This window comes from Zeus faber (assembly GCF_960531495.2).
Source record: "Zeus faber genome assembly, chromosome: 4".
Lineage (NCBI taxonomy): Eukaryota > Metazoa > Chordata > Actinopteri > Zeiformes > Zeidae > Zeus > Zeus faber.
This window is the reverse complement of record NC_137191.1, coordinates 33,696,540-33,716,438: the sequence shown is the minus strand read 5'-3', so window position 1 is coordinate 33,716,438 and position 19,899 is coordinate 33,696,540. Positions and strand designations below refer to the sequence as shown.

General features: G+C 43.5%; 1 protein-coding gene across 3 annotated transcripts in view; it reads right to left on the bottom strand.

Moving 5' to 3' along the window:
• Positions 1–19,136: 19,136 nt before the first annotated feature.
• Positions 19,137–19,899, bottom strand: part of LOC307229710 (uncharacterized protein) — a 33,288-nt gene continuing 32,525 nt past the window's right edge. For all 3 annotated transcript variants that reach the window (XM_079999759.1, XM_079999761.1, XM_079999760.1), the window contains exons 25-26: positions 19,635–19,756; positions 19,137–19,451 (exon numbers count right to left, since the gene is read on the bottom strand). In XM_079999759.1, coding sequence (XP_079855885.1) covers positions 19,407–19,451; positions 19,635–19,756 — 167 coding nt within the window. In that variant the 3' untranslated portion in view covers positions 19,137–19,406. The remainder of the gene's footprint in view (positions 19,452–19,634; positions 19,757–19,899) is intronic.

Genomic DNA, 19,899 nt, shown 5'->3' with positions numbered 1-19,899 from the left:
AACTCTCCATTTGCTTCTGTCATCACCATTGGTTACACTTCACAGCGTTTCACTCTGTGTGGCACAAGACAAGGATGTCTGCTCTTCCATTTACTATTCGCCATCTTTTTTTTCTTTTTTTTTTCTTCTAACCTGTGCTGTCAGCATGCTGGGCATACAACACAGAGTAGTTGTATGCCATTGCATTCAGGACAGAGTTATTCTGCAAGTGGAGTTCAAGTTCTCAACCTGCAATGCAACTCTTTATTAATTCTTAAATCATCAACAACTGCTGCAATAACTCTGTCTTGTGGATGACCTGTAGAATGACAAGAGCACAATTTTTGGTTATGGAGAGCCACCACCAACCCCCCTCTTTGGGGAACTATTTTTCATGTTTGGGTCTATAAACAACTGATCACTACTCTAAGAGGGGGAGAATCACAACGGGTGAGACAAATAAACATAGAAACAAACAACATTTACATGAAAACATGAACATGGGATGAGAACATGTATTGGAAAACAGTGAATTAGGTCCAGGAAAACTGGAACTACAACTTGTCATGTGGCCTCTTCCTGTCATAATTATGGCAGCAAATGAGGGAGGAAAGGAGAGGAATGCAACCAGGAGGGTGCTGGAGTGCACTTGAAGCAGATGTGTTGGTGTGTGCGTGGTGTGTGTGTGTGTGTGTATGTGTGTGTGTGTGTGTGTGTACATGACTTATCCCCATTGGTATTGGTGTAGAAGGTCAGTATTTTGTCGCGGCGCCTCCAAGTAGCGGAAGGGGCCCCAAAGCCCCCCGAACTCTGCAGCCCTGTAGACACCCTACAGCTGCAGGAAACCCCCGAGTACCCTGCCCTGTGGCCACAGATGACACTCGGGCCCCCAGAGAATCCAGAGGGCCGTGGAGCAACCCCCACGCCCCGCCCCGAGGAGCATGAACCAGTCCCAGGGAGCACGAGTAGACACCGCACCCCAGGGGCACACACATACAACCAACCCCTAGGTGCAGGCAAAAGAGGCAGCCATTGGCACAGAACCCAGGCCACGGGTACAAGGCACGGACCGCAGGCCCAGATCCCGGCCTTGCAGTGTCAGACCAACACCCCCCCCGAGCTGCCTGCCCCAGGGGCAAGCCGGCAGGACCCCCATGCCCACCCACGCCCTGCACAAGGGTGAGGCCGCCTCACTACAGCCGACCAGACGCCCCACCTGGTGTGAGTGCCAAGTGCCCATATACGTAGCAGCGTCTGCCCAGCTTTGGGCACCTCGATGTTACCCCCCCATCAATGCAGGCAGGCCGCCAGGTATACAGGCCTTCCGCCACGCCCAGCACCCAGGGCGCCCGCCGCATAGAAGCTGCACCGCAGTAGCAAATGGCCAAAAGCCGACCCCCACACCCCAACCCACACCCACAACGGCAAGCAGTCCCCCCAGGGGCCCCGGAAGGCACCCAGCGGAGCTCTCCGCATCCCTGCCAGGTCGCAGCACATCCCAAGCCACCAGGCACAAGCCGTCAGGATTCCAGCCAGGCCGGGAGGTGGGACGGACAAGAAGCGCTTGGGCAGGAGCGTGACAGGCTAGATGGCAGCTGGCCGCCGCATCCCAACCCACATAGCCTGCACCCCGCCCCTCCCGCAAGCCCTCGGTCTATTGTGTGGTGTATATGCTGAGTATGAGTTTTTTATGAGATAGGCGAGTCGCGACCGGATCGATCCAGGGGCACAGCCGGCCGGGGAGAAACCATACAGACCCCCCTCCTCCCGCACCCAACCGTGCCCCAGTGCACCCACCTCCCGTACCTGGTGGCAGCCAACCTACAGCGATCAGCCAAGGGACAGAGCGGTCCGCCATGCGCCTCCACCAAGTCGGGCAGCTCTGCGCCCCCATCAGGCCCCTGGTCAGCCCCAGCCGCCGAGCATGTGGACTACAGAACAGAGGGCGGCAGATGGCACCCCTGCCCACAGCCCGACTCCCCAGCGACCAGCGCCCCGCGCACCGAGAGCGTCAGAGTGCAGGTACCCCAACTATTCGCCATCTTTATTGAACCCCTCGTGGTGGCCATCCGCCAAAACAGTAATATTGTTGGCATAGAAACAGGGAACTCAAAATCAGTTCACAATATCAGTTTGTATGCAGACAATATTTTGTTGTACTTAGGGAACCCAACATCTTCCCTGCTGGAAGTGTTCAATCTTATATCTAATTTCTCAGCTATCTCACACTATTCAATAAATTGGACTAAAACCACAGTCTTACCACTCAGTGGGGAGGACTGGAAGGCTGTAAGCTCTAAGACAGAAACTCCCCTTAACCATCACAGTGGGCAACATTAGATACCTTTGTATATCTCCACCAATCTGTCAGATTTGTTTACCCTCAACTTTACTCCATTGCTCAAATCGATTGAAGAAGACCTCATCCGATGGACTAACCTATCTCACCCATCTCACTAATTGGTAGGATAGCAGCAGTGAAAATGAAACCAAAAATAAACTATATATTTTCAATGAGCCCAGTCCAACTAACAGTACATCGGTTTAATACTCTAGACTCAATAATACATTTATTTTATTGGAAATACAAACAACTTAGAATTAAACTAGCAACACTACGGAAAAACAAAGACTGTGGAGGCCTAGCAGCCCCAAATTTCAGATATTACTACCTCGCGAACCATCTTCAATTTATAATTTATCTGGTTACAACCAGAGCAACAACTGGGCCATGGATGGTGAGACATTGAACAAACAGAATGTCAGGAGTTATTAATATCTGATCTCTCATTCCTTACTGAATCAATAAGGAAACATAATTCCTTTAAAAACCTAATCATCGCAACGACTCTGTCAGCCTGGTGGAGATTCCTTAAACTCAGTGGTCACATTCTATCTCCAAACAAATTCACCCCAATCTGACAAATTTCTGGTTGAAAACAGACCAATAATCTTCAGGTGTTGGAAAAGACAAGGAATTACTCATCTGGAACACATTTTTTAAAACAATTTGCTTATATCCTTCATAACCCAAACCCGAAGGTATAATATCGGTGGCTACCGCTTCCTCTAATTCCTTCAACTACAGTGGTCTCTATAAGTTAAAATCAAAGTGCCAAACAATATCCTACAATCACCTCCGATGATTGAACATCTTACTCATATAGATCATTCAAAAAATCACTTTTCCAGAATAAACAAACTTTGATCAAAAAGATACCTTGCTCTTTCCACCGATATCAACCTGTGGAAGCACCTTTTCTATGACCTTTTCGTCCGTGGTGCTTATTTCTGTGGTCGTGGGGGAGTCCCGGGGCCCCACAGGGGTGTTAGGGAGGCCGGGTGGTGGCACCCCCTCTTTCTCCTGGGTTAAGCTGGCCTGTCTCCTGGGGTGGGGGGCGGGGGGGGGGGGGGGGGAGGGAGTGGGCGGTGGCCTGTCGTGCTGGGACTGGTTTGATGTCCATCTGGTCCTGTGACCCAGGGGCCTGGCCGGGTGTGCTCAGCACAGGGCTCAACATCTAGCCTCCTTCGATGGGGGGCAGACTCCTGTCATTACACCGGGCTGCTGGGGTACCTGTCCTCTGGCGCTCTCGGTGCATGGGGCGCTCTGCATTGGGGGGACGAGCTGTGGGTGCGGAGGCTGTCTGCCGCCCTCTGTTCTGCAGTCCGCATGCTCGGTGGCCGAGGGCTGACCAGGGGCCTGATGGGGGCGTGGAGCTGCACGACCTGGTCGGTTGCTATAGGTTGGGTGCCTCCAGGTACGGGAGGTGGGCATGCTATGGTGCAGTCGGGTCCGGGATGGGGGGGGGGGGGGGTCAGCCTGCTGCGCCCCTACATTGATCTGGTTGCACTTCGCCTATCTCTCCTAGTGCCCTAAACTCATACTCAGTACATACACCACACAATAGTCCTAGGACTATTGTGACCTAGGGATGGGTGTGGTGTGAGTTATGTGGGTGGGGATGTGGCGGGCAGCTGCCATCTTGCTCGTCACACTCCTGCACCAACGTGCTTCTCGTCCGTCCCAAAATTTTAATCCCACTCGTATTAGCATGCATGCATAACACATGCACTCGCACACCAATCCTACTCCGAACAACACTCCATCAGACCAGGGTCTGTGGGGCAGGAGTGGTGTGAATGATTCGGTTTTGACTTGCTTGAAGGACTCGCAGCCCCATACCCTGCAATTTTCACTGCAGTTGCCAACAGCACACACTGAGCACTGGGGTTTTCCAAGGTCGCTGGTGGTCAGTGCGACCTGGTGGGGCTTCGAAGAGCACTGCCATCTTGAAGTCGTGATTAGTTGTTTATAGACCCAAACGTGGTAAAATAGTTCTCCAAAGAGGGGGATTGGTGGCTCTGTATAACAAATAACTATTCTCTTGTCATCCTATAGGTCATCCACAGGACAGAGTTATTGCAGAAGTTCTGATTATTTATGATGATTTAAGAATGAATAAAGAGTTGCATTGCAGGTTGAGAAGCAATGCAAACCACAAGATTCTGTCAAGCCCCCTGGGGTTATCCTTATCTCTACACAAGGTTGAGTCGAGAAGGCATGTGATCGGTTCTTTGAAATATGCTATTATCTTAAAGGACAGTGTCTCTTCATGTGAGCTCTGAGTGAGTCATTAAAAACCCAAGACAATGTGTTACAAAATCTACTTAACATACAAGAAAGGCTATGTATTTCTATGTCTATGTAAGGCTATGTATTTCTATGTCTTATGTAAGACATAGAAACATAATTCAAACCATTGATCATCTGCATTTCCACTCACGCTCCCTCCTGTTGCTCATAATGGAACAATAACTCAAGGAACAACTGTAACAATATATTGTCCCTATATATCTAAATCTATGTAATCGCTTAAACATACATGTATATGCACACACATAATGAAGAACACAACCTCATATAAACCCAGTCACATATCTTTATTTTCAGCACACAGTATTAATTCCCACAGACAGTCCAGACACAGCTATCAGTGTTTAGGCCTCACCGCGATGCAGCTGCAGAGAGTGGGAACAACATCCACTCCTTCACCCATCACAGAGTTTGCCTTATCTTGAACACATATAAATCTGTGACGCCAAACTGACCATGAATTGTTTCTGACTTCCCAATATAAACTGTTCGAACTCAGAGAGCTGTTCGAGAGCACATCTCTGATCCAACCCTTGTACAAGTAAAACCAGTGTCTGTCTGCCTCTTGTTTAAGACCACCGATTGACAAACTGCAGATAAAAGCGACCCTTTAATTTCTGTAACACAACCTCATGTAAGATTTTCAAATAATTGAGAAATGGCGAACAATTATACCTGCAGAGATGTCCAAGCATTCTATCTTGTCAAATCAACTGGGAAACACACATCTAAAAAAAAAAAGCTTAACCAAACAATAAAAAATAAAACAACCCATACAGAAGTCGCAGGACATTTCCACCTTAAATTTGCCAAAACTCTCTTCCTGCATTTAACCAGAGAAGAGTTAAAGACAATAAGGGTTTATCTACACTTTACCATTCCCACATTTAACTAGAGAAGAATAAAAGACCAACAAGGGTTTAGCTACACTAGATTAAGCAATGGTTATCACTTAATAATGACAACAACAACATTTGTTGGGTGAACATAATGACTAACACATCTTCACATCTCAACATCATTATAAGGGGGTTTCCGATCATCTCCTGGTATGAAGACAAACTATCCCGCCACTGTATTAGTAATCATATTGCAAAGAATAGGTACTACACACGTTAGACAGCTTAATTGCATCAAACACATTATATAGGCATCAATATTTTTGGGAGCGTAGAAATACATGTTCCCAGCACATTTCTTAGACAATTAAACGGGTCCCAAGTGTCAACTTGGTCTTTCATTGAATCATCACGTAACTCTGTCATAGCTTGTAAAGAAAAAATCCCTGATTCTACATCATTGGCATATCTCACATGATTGGTGTGCAAATACCAGCCCAGTTCTTGGGCAGACTTGCGTACACCATGTGTCAAAGCCAATAGATGTATGGAATTGTTGCTTGTCTCGTATGAAATATCTCAGTTTGGTTACAGGCAGTCGTTATTCCTACTGGAACTTCAGGGTAACAGTTACTTCTTTCATCAGATCCGCACAATACTTTTCTTTAACTGAATGATTTAAAAACCTCCACCACATAATTTGTTGGAATGAATGTCCAGTTAGAGTCAATATGTTAGGCCCACGGCCTCCCAGCACCACTAGAGGCTGCTCTTGACCCATCCGCGGCTCCTCCCTGAGGCCAATTTCACACACCTGGGATCAATTACCTTCATCACCCACACAGTATATATTCTCCAGCTCCCCAGTCACTCATTGCCAGGCCGTCAACTAGCTTACCCAAGTTGTACTGCTACTGGCCTAGCTCCTAGCTCCTAGCTCCTAGCTCCTAGCTCCTAGCTCCTAGCTCCTAGCTCCTAGCTCCTAGCTCCAAGTTCCTAGTCTATGTCTCCTTGTTTCGTCTCCCCCTAACCTGCTTGTCTCCTCTCGTTGACCAAGTCTGTCCGTCCCTCTCCATCCAGCCAGGTTAACTTGCTTGTCTCCTCTCGTCAACCAAGTCTGTCCGTCCCTCTCCATCCAGCCCGGTTCCCCGTCTCTCCACCCGGATCCTGGACCCCTCCTTCCCCATCATCATCCCTGCCCTGCCCTACTCCATCCCTACCTGACCGGGTCCCCCCGGCCATCTCCATCGTGTGGTCAAATAAACATTCTTTGTCTGCCTCTCGTCTCTCTGTGTTGTGAGTTTGGGTCCCTCCTAGCTCCGGTCGTAACAGTACGGTCTGGCCCAGCCCAACGCCAACCTCCAGTTCGTGGTAGAGGTGGACGCTTCGGACACAGGAGTAGGAGCGGGACTGTCTCAGCGCTCTCCAACCAATGGTAAGCTCCACCCCTGTGCCTTTCTCTCCCGTAGGCTCACCCCACCCGAACGCAACTATGATGTGGGCAACCAGGAACTCCTGGCCATCAAACTAGCCCTGGAGGAGTGGCGCCACTGGTTTGAAGGAGCAAACCACCCCTTCGTCGTCTGGACAGATCATAAGAACCTGGCATATATCTGGACGGTGAAGCGGCTCAACTCCTGGCAGGCCAGGTGGGCGTCGTTCTTCGGCGGATTTAACTTCTCTCTATCCTACCACCCAGGCACCAAGAACACCAAGCCTGACGCCCTGTCCCGTGTGTTCATGGCAGAGGAGAATGCAGGGGATCCAGAACCCATCCTTCCACCCCCTTTCCTTGCCGCCACGCTCACCTGGGAAATCGAGTCTCTTGTCACCCGAGCACAGGAACACCAGCCCGACCCAGGTACCGGACCCCCTAACCGCCTTTTTCGTCCCTGACACAATGAACTGACCTGCAAGTTACAGGGAGACTTCACCCTAACACTAAAGGAGAGACTGACAGACCAAAGAAGAAAATAACGTAAAAGGAATGGAAGACAACCTCGCCCTGGAGCACAACACAAGCTACCAACTAAATAACGTGTGCTGGGTATGTGGGTAAACCGGCCACCAAAGAATGGATTGTCCTGTGCGTTGGTAAATTGGTAATTCTAAAATGATAAACAAGTAAACAGTATAGATTAGACACTGTACATGAAATAGTAATATTGCATAAGTGAACTGTTAGTTTGGGAACGATATACAGTCGCGTTTGTGTGTTCAAATCCTTACCGGTAAAGTATTTCAGGTAAAGCTGGTAATTGTTTAAGTATAATCAAACAGCATAATTTTTATTTTTTACTCAGGAAGTTATCTCGACCTGACATTTAAAAAGGTAGCTGTTGAACAGTATAAAACTTAGCAAGTAGGTTAACGTAAGTAGGGATTTGTTTTGTACACTGGAGAGGTAATTTGCGTCCGCTTACTAAAATTTGAAACACTAAAATAAAGATGAAATACGTTGGCAGTTTCAATGGAATTTTATTTAGGCATTCCAAAATTTCAAGTTTAAATTTGAAAATATCTTGTGAATCAATTGTCTCATACATATACATAGGGTCATACATATATGCAGTGTCAATGACACCTGGTGATTAGGTACAATAAGCTCGAAAAATACTAAAATGTGTGTAATCGACATAAGGTGCTCGCACAGACAGCCGCAAGGGGCAGCACCACAATTGCAATTATGGGTTCTATAATTATTAATAGTATTAATTGTCTGTGTTGTCGTAAATATACACTTAAGCCCTCCTAAATGAAACTTAAATAATCTCTTGAATCTTGAATTAATGTTGTAATTGTGTATTGATGAATATAAACCAACCGTCTATCCAGCGTTTTATTTCAGTAGTTTTAAGCATTTGAATACGAATCCACTGGACTGCAGCTTGACCTTTTGACCAGTGTAGAAGTGACGGCGTCTGATAGGGAAGGCCTGAAAGGTTGACAACAAGATTTCTCAAATAGAATTGCTCTACAATTGAGTAAGGCCACCACGTCCAGCATTAAAAGGTCCTTGTAAATTATTGATATTTGTATTTAACAAATTTGCAAATTCGATTAATTAAAATGCTCATTTGGAACTATTGTGAGATGAAATGCATGCAAGCATATAAATGAAAAGAACTTGATTGAAGTTAGCTCGATACCTCTTATTGAGATCCATCGTTAAAATTATTGTCAGACATTATGTGGATTTGGATTAACTCTTATTTAAATGTGACACTCCTTAATTGATCTAGTTGTTGAAGCAATGTTCAGAAGTTAGAGTTGATGATTACTGTGATATCACTCCTGCATTGCTGAGAAGGTCTGTGAAAACCTTGTGTACAGAGATCCAGCTTGGCCAACATCAGGCTGAATAACTTACATTTTCTGAACAACGAACAAAGTTCTGCTGTGTGAAATGAAATGCAAGCGTCGAATTTCTGCTGCCCCTCCTCTCCACCAATAAACATGAAATGTTTGGCCTCCGACTGCTACAAACAACTGGGAGCTGTGGAATTGCCTCAAGTCCTGCTGGAAATTAGATCCTTGTGATCCCCGGAGGTTGCCTTTGCGTATGTTCACAGCCGTTGTCTTCTCAATCTGTGTATCCTGAAAGTACACAGATTATTAAATGTTCTACATTGTATAACTACATTGTAGTTTGAGAATTGGCAAATTTACATTAAAAGATTTTCAAAAATCTAAGAGATAGTTTGAATAATTGGTAAATTAAATCATCAAGTAGAAACAGGATGAAGCACAGATGATAGACAAAAGTGATTGCTTCATTGATTGTGTTTACTATGTTAATAATAGCCCTTCTAAGGTTTTAGATTTGAATGCTGGATATGTTATTGTCATATACTGTATATATATATTTTTAAGTAAAGGTGTTAACTTGATTGGAAATGCCAAATGACCTATCAATTTTTCTCTAATCAGACTGCAGAATGATTTCACTTGAAAATTGAATACCCCCTGGCCAAGAGGTAGGACTAGCAGTTGAAAGCTTAACGAAAAATTCATGTAATTTTTTTGAAGTAAGGTAACACAGAGTGACCTTGAGATAATGGATAGTTGATCAAATGTTATTGATCAATGCCAGTCAGGCTTATTGGTGACTGCTGAAGATCTCAGGCTTTTTGTTTACAGTTATGAGTTGTACCTTTAAGGGTATAAGTAAAATTATCTAAATAAATTAGGAATATAGTATTGAACACTACATTTTAAAATGTTTTAGTGTGTGAATCGCATTATTGTTCCTTTCCCGCTCTAGTTCCTTAACTTATTGTTGGAGTTATGTGGAGCCTCCGTTAATGTTTTTTCTGTCACATTACGGCAATTAATTTTGGCTGATTTCGAGTTTATTAATGGAAGCACATTCATCGAAGGTTGCTAGTTTATTAATCTGCTCGTGTCATGGATAGACAGGACTTCCGAAAATAATTACAACATGATGATCACAGTTTCTTTTTCCTTATAACTCTAGAATGGCACAAAAGGACATTCACTATTTAAATCATGACATTTATTTTATTATTTTTTCAGGGTGGAAACTTTTTATTATTATTTATTTTTCTTTTATTATTTCTTTCTCCTCTTATATTATTTCTTTCTCCACAACAGATGCTGTGGTTATTGTTGTTTTTGGATTGTAGAATGAGACAATGTTTGCCCAGCCATTTAGACGAGAGAATGTTTTTGTTGCTTTCAAACAAGCTTTTGGAATCTGTGTTGGGTTTGCTGGATTGCAAAACTGTGCAGGTTAGCTGTATTGTTGCAATATTGTGGAGATGGATTATGGCTTGTTGCATACTATGTTCAGAAACTTGGTACCAGGTAATTTGGTTGATTATCTTGCTACGAAGCAAATCGGCTTATTTCTCTCCGATAACAACAACCATCATCAACATGTACAAATTTACTTTGCTCATGTCACTTTGAAGTGCTGCACCAATCCTACTCCAACTTCTCTTCCTCCCTTTTACGGAGATTCACATGACTGCTTTGCAGTGATAACCGTTGTGGCTTCGCCCCGCCATAACACCATAACTGTTTGGGAATCACAGTATTATTCCATGTTCCCCACTTTAACAATTGTGAACCTAGACCAAACAATGCTGTCAAAAAGTGTGTCTCTCACCCAAGTGTTTAAGCCTATGTGCCCAGGTCAAAACAACCCTACCTGTCCCACTTGAAGGACCACTATACGACCATAGATTTGACCAATAATGGCAGATGGCTACAACTGGTCCACCACCACGCGCTCCCAACACCAACCATCTTTGCCACACCAGCTCCGGGCCGAGACCACCTCACCACCTCGACCCTTACCACAAGGCCCTACCGTTCCAGCATATTCCATGGCTGTGAAGGGGGACGTTGTGAACTTCACCGCCAAAAGGATACCGCAAATAAATGGTTTCTTGTGTACCTGTTATATTAAGGTTGTTGTTGTGCGAAGGTTGTTATTTGGTAATCTTTCTGTTTATACCATAGAAAAGATGGCTATGCATATTTTTATCCATCACAAATATAGAGTATATACAGATTTCTGATAACCAAATATGGCCGCTCCAATGTTTATGCATAGCAAACCCCACACCCATATTTCTCACATAATTCACTGATCCTCATACATAACTGACACCACCTATATCCTTGTAGTTTTCATGCATTCCCCACAGTTTGTGTGTTGTGCATTTTTCCTTATACCCAATACAGTTGTTTGATAATGCATTTGCTTACAGGTAAATCTATGTGCTGCTTGTTTGCCTACAATATATCCTGCATGCTCATTGCAACCATCTATAAAAAAAAAATCAGTGTTACCACTTCATCTCTTTAGTTTATCCTCATTATTCTGTTAGAATGTGACTTTTGAAATCACAAAGGGGGGAATGTTGTGGTTAATTAGTATACCCACATGAAAATAACCTATTACATGTTATACTAAACCACTGATGTGATAAAACCAAAATTGTGTCCAAAAAAACTTTCAAATGTACATCAGGCAACCAATAGAGGGAGCCAAAGTCTAGTACATCATGCAACAAGCGGAGGGAACATAAGTTTAGTACATCATGCAACCAGCAGAGGGAGCCAAAGCCTTTCACAAACATGAGGACTAAGTGCAGCTGGAGGCCTCAAAGACACATGCCCATGTACAGCACAGCCAAGAATCATGGAGTCAGTTCTTTCCTGGAAAAGGAGCAGCTGTCTGGAAAATTACAGACACAGGAGTTTCGAGGAATCAAGGAGAATGGCCACTTCCAAGAAAGGAGAGGGTGGCTATCTCGAAAGTAACATCAAAACGCATGATGACAAGACTACAACCTGCGATTGGCTCAAAGGGGATTTTGAGTGATTCATGACACTAAAAAAGGCTAAACATGTAAACGTCGAGATCCAGATTTTTTTTTTTCTTACTGGCCCCTGGACTTTGTTTAACCACAACAAGATAGAGATGGCTCGCCATGCGGATCATACAGTAACAAATGGCTTTGCCACTACAAACTTAGGCTGACCACAATAATAGTTCAGTGTGGGATGCCTTTGAGTAGAGGAAAAAAATTTGCTCCGTAGCAAGATAAAGGCTACAGCATGAAATCAACCCAATATCCCCCGGGACCAAGTTTCCGAGCATAATATGCAACAAAACATAATTCATCTCTCCCACATCCACGACCCAAAAACAAAAATGACCACAACAGCCCAGAAAGGCCATGCCAGGGTGTGACCCTGAGGAGAAAATAAATCATAAAATAAATGCCATGACTTAAATAGTGAACATCTTTTGTGCAGGCTAGAGTTACAAGGAAAAATAAACTATGTGACCATCTTGTTGTTATTTTAGGAGGTCCTGTGTATCCATGACACAAGCAGATCAATAAACTATCAACATTCAAATGAATGTGCTACCATTAATAAATTCAAAATCAGCCAAAATGAAATGCCGTGATGTGGCAGAAAAACATTGCAGGCTCCACATAACTTCAACGATAAGTTAAGCAACTAGAGAGGGAAAGGAAAAATAATGTGATTCACATCCTAAATTATTTTTAAATTGAGCGTTCAATACTATATTCCAAATTTATTTATATAATTTTTACTTATACCCCTATAGGTACAACTAATAACTGCAAACAATAAGCCTGACTTCTAAGAAATCACATTAATTATGCATTAAGCTTTGAACTGCTAGTCTTACCTCTTGGCCAGGGAGTATTCAACTATAAGTCACATCCTGCAGTCTGAAAGGTTGAAGGTTGTAGGTTATTTGGCATTTCACGTCAAGTTAACACATTTACTCAAAAAATACAAAAATACAGTATATATGACATAACATAGCCAGCATTCAAATTGAGACCATCTAAAATCCTAGAAGGGCTATTATTAACATAGTAAACACAATCAATGAAGCAATCACCTTTGTCTATAACCTGTGCCTAATCCTGTTTCTACTTAATGATTTCATTTACCAACTATTCAAACCATTTCCTAAAATTTTGAAAATTATTGAACTTAAATTCATCAATACTCTTAGAGAACATTTAATAATCTGTGTGCTATCAGGATAGACATTGATAAAACAACAGCCATGAACACACACAAAAGAAACCCTCCAGGGATCACGGAGATATAATTTCCCACAGCTCCCAGTTGGAGTAGAAAAACATTCCGTTTACAGTCATTCAGCTTGATCTTTTAGACTGATGCAGTGACATCCCCAAATGCAGGTCCAGAGGAGCATAGTTGATTAGGGTTTGTTGTGCGTTTGCAGTACTCGGAGGCCAAACACTTCATGTTCGTCGGTGGAGAGGAGGAGCAGCTGAAGTCAACACTTTCATTTCATTTCACATAACAGAACTTTGTTCATTGTTCGGAAAATGTTCCAAGTTATTCAGCCTGATGTTGGCAAAACTGGATCTCTGTACACAAGGTCTTGACAGACCTTCTCGCCAATGAAGGAGTAGAGTGTCTCCCAGCAGAATATCAGGCAAATTGGAATGCCCTTGGGCCTTGGTGAAGCCCCAAGGTGCTTATTGTGCTTACTGTAGACTTTGTTAGAAGATGAAATAGAGGTCTACAACAGTAACAGGCAGTGTCATTAAGAAAACATTCCAGGGTTCTCTGACAAAAATGCCTCTAGGTGATATCTCAGTAATTAACTCACCTTCTGAACATTGCTTCAACAACTAAGTAAGTTTAGGAGAATTTCACATTTCAATAAGAACTAATCAAAATGATTCTGGTTCTATAGGGCACTATAATATCTGACAATAATTTTAAGAATGTAACTCAGTATGAGGTATAGAGCTAAATTCAATCAAGGTCTTTCCAAATATATGCTTGCATGCATTTCATCTCTCAATAATTCCAATTAAGCCTATTATTAAGAAATCATATTTGCAAATCAGTGAAATACAAATGGCAAAAATATCAATAATTAACAAGGACCTTTGAATGCTGGACATGGGATGTCCTACCTCAATTGTAGAGCAATTATCTTTGGTCAACCCTGTTGTCAATCCTTTATGTCTTCCCAATCAGACACAGTCACAACTACACAGGTAAAAAGTCAAATTGCAGCCCAGTGGATTCCAGTTCAAATCCTTAAAAGACTGCGGAAATAAGACGCTGAATAGGCAGGTTGGTTAATATATATCAATACACAATAACAACATTAAACGATTCACGTGATATTTCCAAATTAAAACTTTAAATTTTGAACGGCCAAATTAAAAGCCATGGAAACGGCTTATGTATTTCACATTTATTTTAGTGTTTCAATTTCTAGTAGGTGAATGTACACATATTCCATTACCTCTCTAGTGCACAAACTATCCCTCTTTGTTAACCAATTTGCAAAGTTTTATACTGTATATCAATACTGTAGCTACCTTATTCAATGTCAAGCTGAGATTAATTCTAGAATGAAAGAAAATGCTGTTTGATTATACTTAAACAAAAGCCAACCTTACCAAAAAAGTAACCAGTAAGGATTTGAACAAACAAACACTACTGTATATCAAGCAAAAACTGACAATCCACTCATGCAATATTACTATTTAATGTATAATGTCGAATCTATACTGTTCACTAATTTAGTATATCCTTTAATTTAAAATTACCAATTTTCAAATGCTTCATGCTATTGTGGCAATCCGTTACTGCTGAACACTGCAAACTTTCCCACTGGATTCTGGGTTCTATGAGTATATAATAGTTTTAATTGTCTGGGTTGTATTAAATATACAGTAAAATCCTCCTAAATGAAACTTACCTTAACTGACCTCCAGTACTTCACGGATGTCTTACAGTCGGTCGCTGGCTGCCATTGTGCACACAACCTGGACATGAAGAGGTCCAACAGAGGCAAACAGAGAGTCCCATCCTCAGTCGTTAAAATTGTTGGATAATTCTGCATGGTCAGTGATGTAAAACTGTTTCACTATCAGGACCTAAAAGTGAGAGTATTAAAGATATTTATTCTGCAGAATAAAGAGAAAGATACAGATACCCAAGACAATGTGTTTTAAAAGCTAAGTAAGATAAAAGAAAGTCTTTTGTCTTATATAAGACGTATGAAACATCATTCAAAGCATTAATCATCTGCATTTTCTCTCACAACATTTCCGAAATAATACCAATAAACTAAATTAAACTGAACTAAAACATGCTTATGAAGTTTATGAGTCCTGGGAACCCCTGCTTTTTTTTTTTTGAGGGAGACTGAACATCATCGAGGCCAAACATTAGTTTCCACCCTTGTGAATTATCGACAAATCATTGGCATAGCAGTGAACAACTGTGTGGTCAAACACAGGTCAAACATGCGCTGCTTCATGAATTCCAGATCCAACAGGGAAGCAAAATTGCTGGTACTCCTGCAGGTACTCCTGGGGTAATTGTCCTTCCTGTCTCTCTTCCCTTCCCCTTCCCTTCTGGTTATTTCTATCCCATCCCTCCATCTCCTCCTATGGCGCGCATGCCTCCCTTACTTTCTCTGTTTTTCCTTGGCTCGGTCGGCCAATTTGCAGGGTGTCCGGGCCTTGACCCTGACCGACAGGCACCCTGCCCCCAACTCCACCCAAGCATCCCCATGCAACAGAAGAGACAGGAGTTGTGCAAATGACTTTTTGCCCCCTATAATTTCAGCCGCAAGCCCCCTTTCCCCTATTTCTATTCCTCCTCCCCTCCTCTTACTCTCTTTGCCTCCGGCTTCAATAGCCCGACCCACATCTGGTTTTGAGTCACGGCCAGGTGGTTTTTTTCTGGAATGGGTGGGGGGGCTTTCATTTCTCATTGATCCCGCTCCCTCTCCTGTTTCATATCGTGGTAATGGGTTTGTTTACAGAGTGACGTTCCGTTCATTATAATAATACTACTCCGTCTTCATCTTCATCATTGGGAAAACCCCACATGATCTCTCATCTTATGTCAAGCATCGATAGTTTTCGATCGGTCAGCTTGCGGTTCACACAATGCTGACTTGGTTTGGACTTGTGGACTGTGTTAGGGGTGTCATTCTTATGTTTTATTTTTAATTTTTCAAATGCTTTTGCTTTTTTTTTTTCGTGCCATCGTGACTGAGACTCCCTGAAAACGAGATACTGTATTTCAGCGGGACCTTCTTGGCTTAATAAACCGTAAATAAAATGAATCGAGATAAAAGCTTCCCTGCATCAGTATCAGAATGGTGATTTTGTCAAATTGTTTACTTGTTGGAGAACTCCCACTCTCAACCCACTGTACTGATAGAAAATAGCTGAGAATTGCAGTATGGTGCAGTTTGGGAAAGGCAACGGTTAATATAAAGTGGTCAGGTTTGAAAAACAGGCCCAAATGGATATTTAATGTAGCTGTGCCCACTCAAGTTGTTGTTTCTTAACTAATTATATATATTTTTTTGTAAAAAAAAAAGCTATCCACAAAGTCAAAAACCCAAATTGATTTTTTTCTTTTGTTCACTAGTATTTAATTTAATTCAATTCTATTTTTTTTTTTGACCTGTGCTGTCAGCATGCTAGGCATACAGCAAACAGTATTTGAATGCCATTGCATCTAGGAGAGATTTAGTCTGCAAGTGGAGTTCAAGTTGCTCAACCTGCAATGCAACTCTTTATTAATTCTGAAATCATCAAGAACTGCTGCAATAACTCTGTCCTGTGGATGACCTGTAGAATGACAAGAGCACAGTTTTTGGTTATACTTATCATGTTTGGGTCTATCAAAAACTTATCACTCCTCCAAGAGGGGGAGAATCACCACAGGTGTGATAAATAAACATAGAACCAAACAACATTTACACAAAAACATAAACATTGGATGACAACATCAATTGAAAAGCAGTGAATTAGGTCCAGAAAAACTGGAACTACAACTGGTCACGTGGCCTCTTCCTGTCATAGTTATGGCAGTAAATGAGGGTGGAAAGGAGAGGAATGCAACCAGGAGGGTGCTGGGGTGCACTTGAAGAAGGTGTGGTGATGTGTGCGTGCCTGTGTGTGTCGGTATGAGGTCGGTATTATGACGTGGCGCCTCCAAGCAGCGAAAAGGGCCCCGAAGCCCACCGAACTCCGTAGCCTTGTAGACACCCTACAGCTGCAGGAAAGCCCTGAGCGCCCTGCCCTGCGCCACAGAAGACACCTGGGTCCCCAGAGAAGCCAGAGGACCTTGGACAAACCCCCACGCCCAGCCCGGAGGAGCATTACCCAGTCCCAGGGAGCACGAGGAGACCCCGCACCCTGCATCAATTTTAAATTATATGACTATGCATCCAAAATGTCCTGAGTACCTGCAGCTGGCGTCGGTGTGTTGGTTTGGGGCGTGGTTGCAGGATTGGGCCTCGGGTTGGGGCCGGGGGATTAGGGTCACGGGCTCAGCTCTCGGCCCCGTGGTTGAGTGGCCGGCGCGCTGCTGGGGTTGCCCGCTGTGGGCGGGGTGGTGGGACTTGCGTGTCCTTCTGGGTCCTGTGGGGGGGAGTGGATGGCCCATCATGCCTTGGCTGGTTAGGCGTTCCGTCTGGTCCTGTCATCCGGGGGCCTGCTTGGCACGGGGCTCACCATGTGGCCTCCTTCGGTGGGGCGGTGGACTCCTATCGTCAAATCGGGCTGCCGGGGTACCTGTCCTCTGGCATTCTGGCTGCGCAGGGTGCTCGTCGTTGGGGGGCCACGCTGTAGGTTGTGGGGCTATCTGTCGCTCTCTGTTCTGTGGTCCGCATGCTCGTGGCTGACCAGGGGCCTGATAGGGGCGCAGAGCTGCCCAGCATGGCGGAGGTGCATGGTGCGCTGCTCTGCACCCGTGGCTGATCGTTGTAGGTTGGGTGCCCCCGGGTATGGGAGGTGGGCGTGCTCGGGCCTGCTGCGCCTCTGCGCTGATCTGGCAGCGCTTCGCCTATCTCTTCCACTGCCAAAACTCATATTCAGTACATACACCGCACAATAAGCCTAGGGCATACGGGATGGATGGGGTGCGAGCTATGTGGGTGGGGATGCAGCGGGTAGCTGTCATCTTGCCTGTCACGCTCCTGCCCCAGCTTGCTTCTCGTCCATCCCAAAATTTTAATCCCATCCATATTAGTTTAGAACATATACACTGGCACTCCAATCCTACTCCGAACAACACTCCACCAGAACAGGGTCAGTGGGGTAGGAGGGGTGCGAGTGATTCAGGTTCGACTTGCCTGAAGGACTCGTACCTCCACACCCCGCAAATTTAACTGAAATTGCCAGCACACATTGAGCGCTGGGATTTTTCCGGGGTGGCGGGTCGGTGTAGGGGCGTGGTTGAGTGGGCGGCCGAGTGGGCCCCCCGCCAGCTTGGTGGGAGTCCTAGCGGCTTGGCCAGGTAGCTTGACCTAACCGTTTTTCAATACATGTTTTCCAGTGTTTGTTTTCGTGTAAATGTTGTTTGGTTTTGTTTGGTTGTCTCACCTGAGGTGAGTATCCCCCTCTTGGAGTAGTGATCAGTTGTTTATACCCCCAAACATGATAAATAGTTCTTCAAAGAGGCAGGTGTTGGTTCTGTTTAACCAAAAACTGTGCTCGTCATCCACAGGACAGTTATTGCAGTTTTTGATGATTTAAGAATTAAAGATTAATAGCCTGATCCATTAGTCAGAAAGGGTGTCGACATACATGTTTATGTAGTGTTTGATGAATGGCAAAAATCTTCCACCAGCTAAATGAGCGCAAAATGGAAATCACCTTATTTGGTGGCACCAATCCCCATTTTCATGGCAAATGCTTGAGTGCCTCCATCCTTGGTTTGATTTGGCCCTGAAATTTGCTTTAAACTGAAAAGGAATGTATGGACTACAAACATTGTTTTTGAATAAACTAAACTTAACAGGTTCAGGAGTTTGTGGAAAGACAAAACTTCAGGGTGCATAAAACTAGACTTCCAAGTCTTTCAATCTGTACACAGGAGAAAAATAACACCTACATTTTTTCCCAGTTGCTGCATCTTTTGACACAAGACTTTTTTGATTTGGTTACAGCATATTAGGGTTATGGAGTGGGAAATGTCAGCAGTAACTAAACTACTTTAAAATTGTCAATATTTATATGCAATGACACACTGAACTAAATTAACATTATTAAGGAAAAAAATCCAGGATTAATAAAATGTTAATTTACAATGTAAAAAAAGAAATGCAAAAATGACAGATGTAAACTTCATAAAACCATCTTTATTTCACCAGGCAGATTTCATGATGGCAAGCACCCCTCAATCTAGGGAAAATCAATTTTATATTTTATTGTATTAGGCAATTCAATTGCATGTAACATAAATGAAAACAGTAATAACACCAATCAAACAAACAAAAAAAGAACAAAAGTTAAGTCTATGGACCCTGGACTCCCCAGTCTGGGGACTGGTTTTATATACACATGGATTCAGAGGAAGGGAAAATTCCATCAGGTTTCTCGTGGGCAGGCTCAACTGGAGTTTGTGTTTGCAGTCTTTTTGCTCTGTATATATTTCTAGAAAAGAATGAAAGGGTAAAAACAAACAACATTACCAAGGGAAGATTGTTTGAAGGTTGCTATAGAAAGTACAATTAGTTGAATTGACCTAGATTTGTAACAACCTCTTTTCTAGGACAAAGCATTATGATAATTTTACAGATAGTCATTTTGGATTTTTAGTTTACTGTGCCTTCTGACCTGCAGGTTGTCGTAATGCTTGAGAGTCTTGGCGTGGCTTATCTCAGCCTCCATGCTCCCGCTGAAAAAACGTTTGCACACCTTGCAGAAGAACCCTGTCTTGGGAATCAGGCACTCCATTCCTGAAAAGCAAGAAACTCTTAACACCGGTCATAAAAGCAACAGTTGACTGCAAGGTTCTTTACAAAACTAGCATGGACATGGGATTTTATTAAGCAAACATTAAAAATATTGTTAATACCACCAATAAATACACAACACAGTA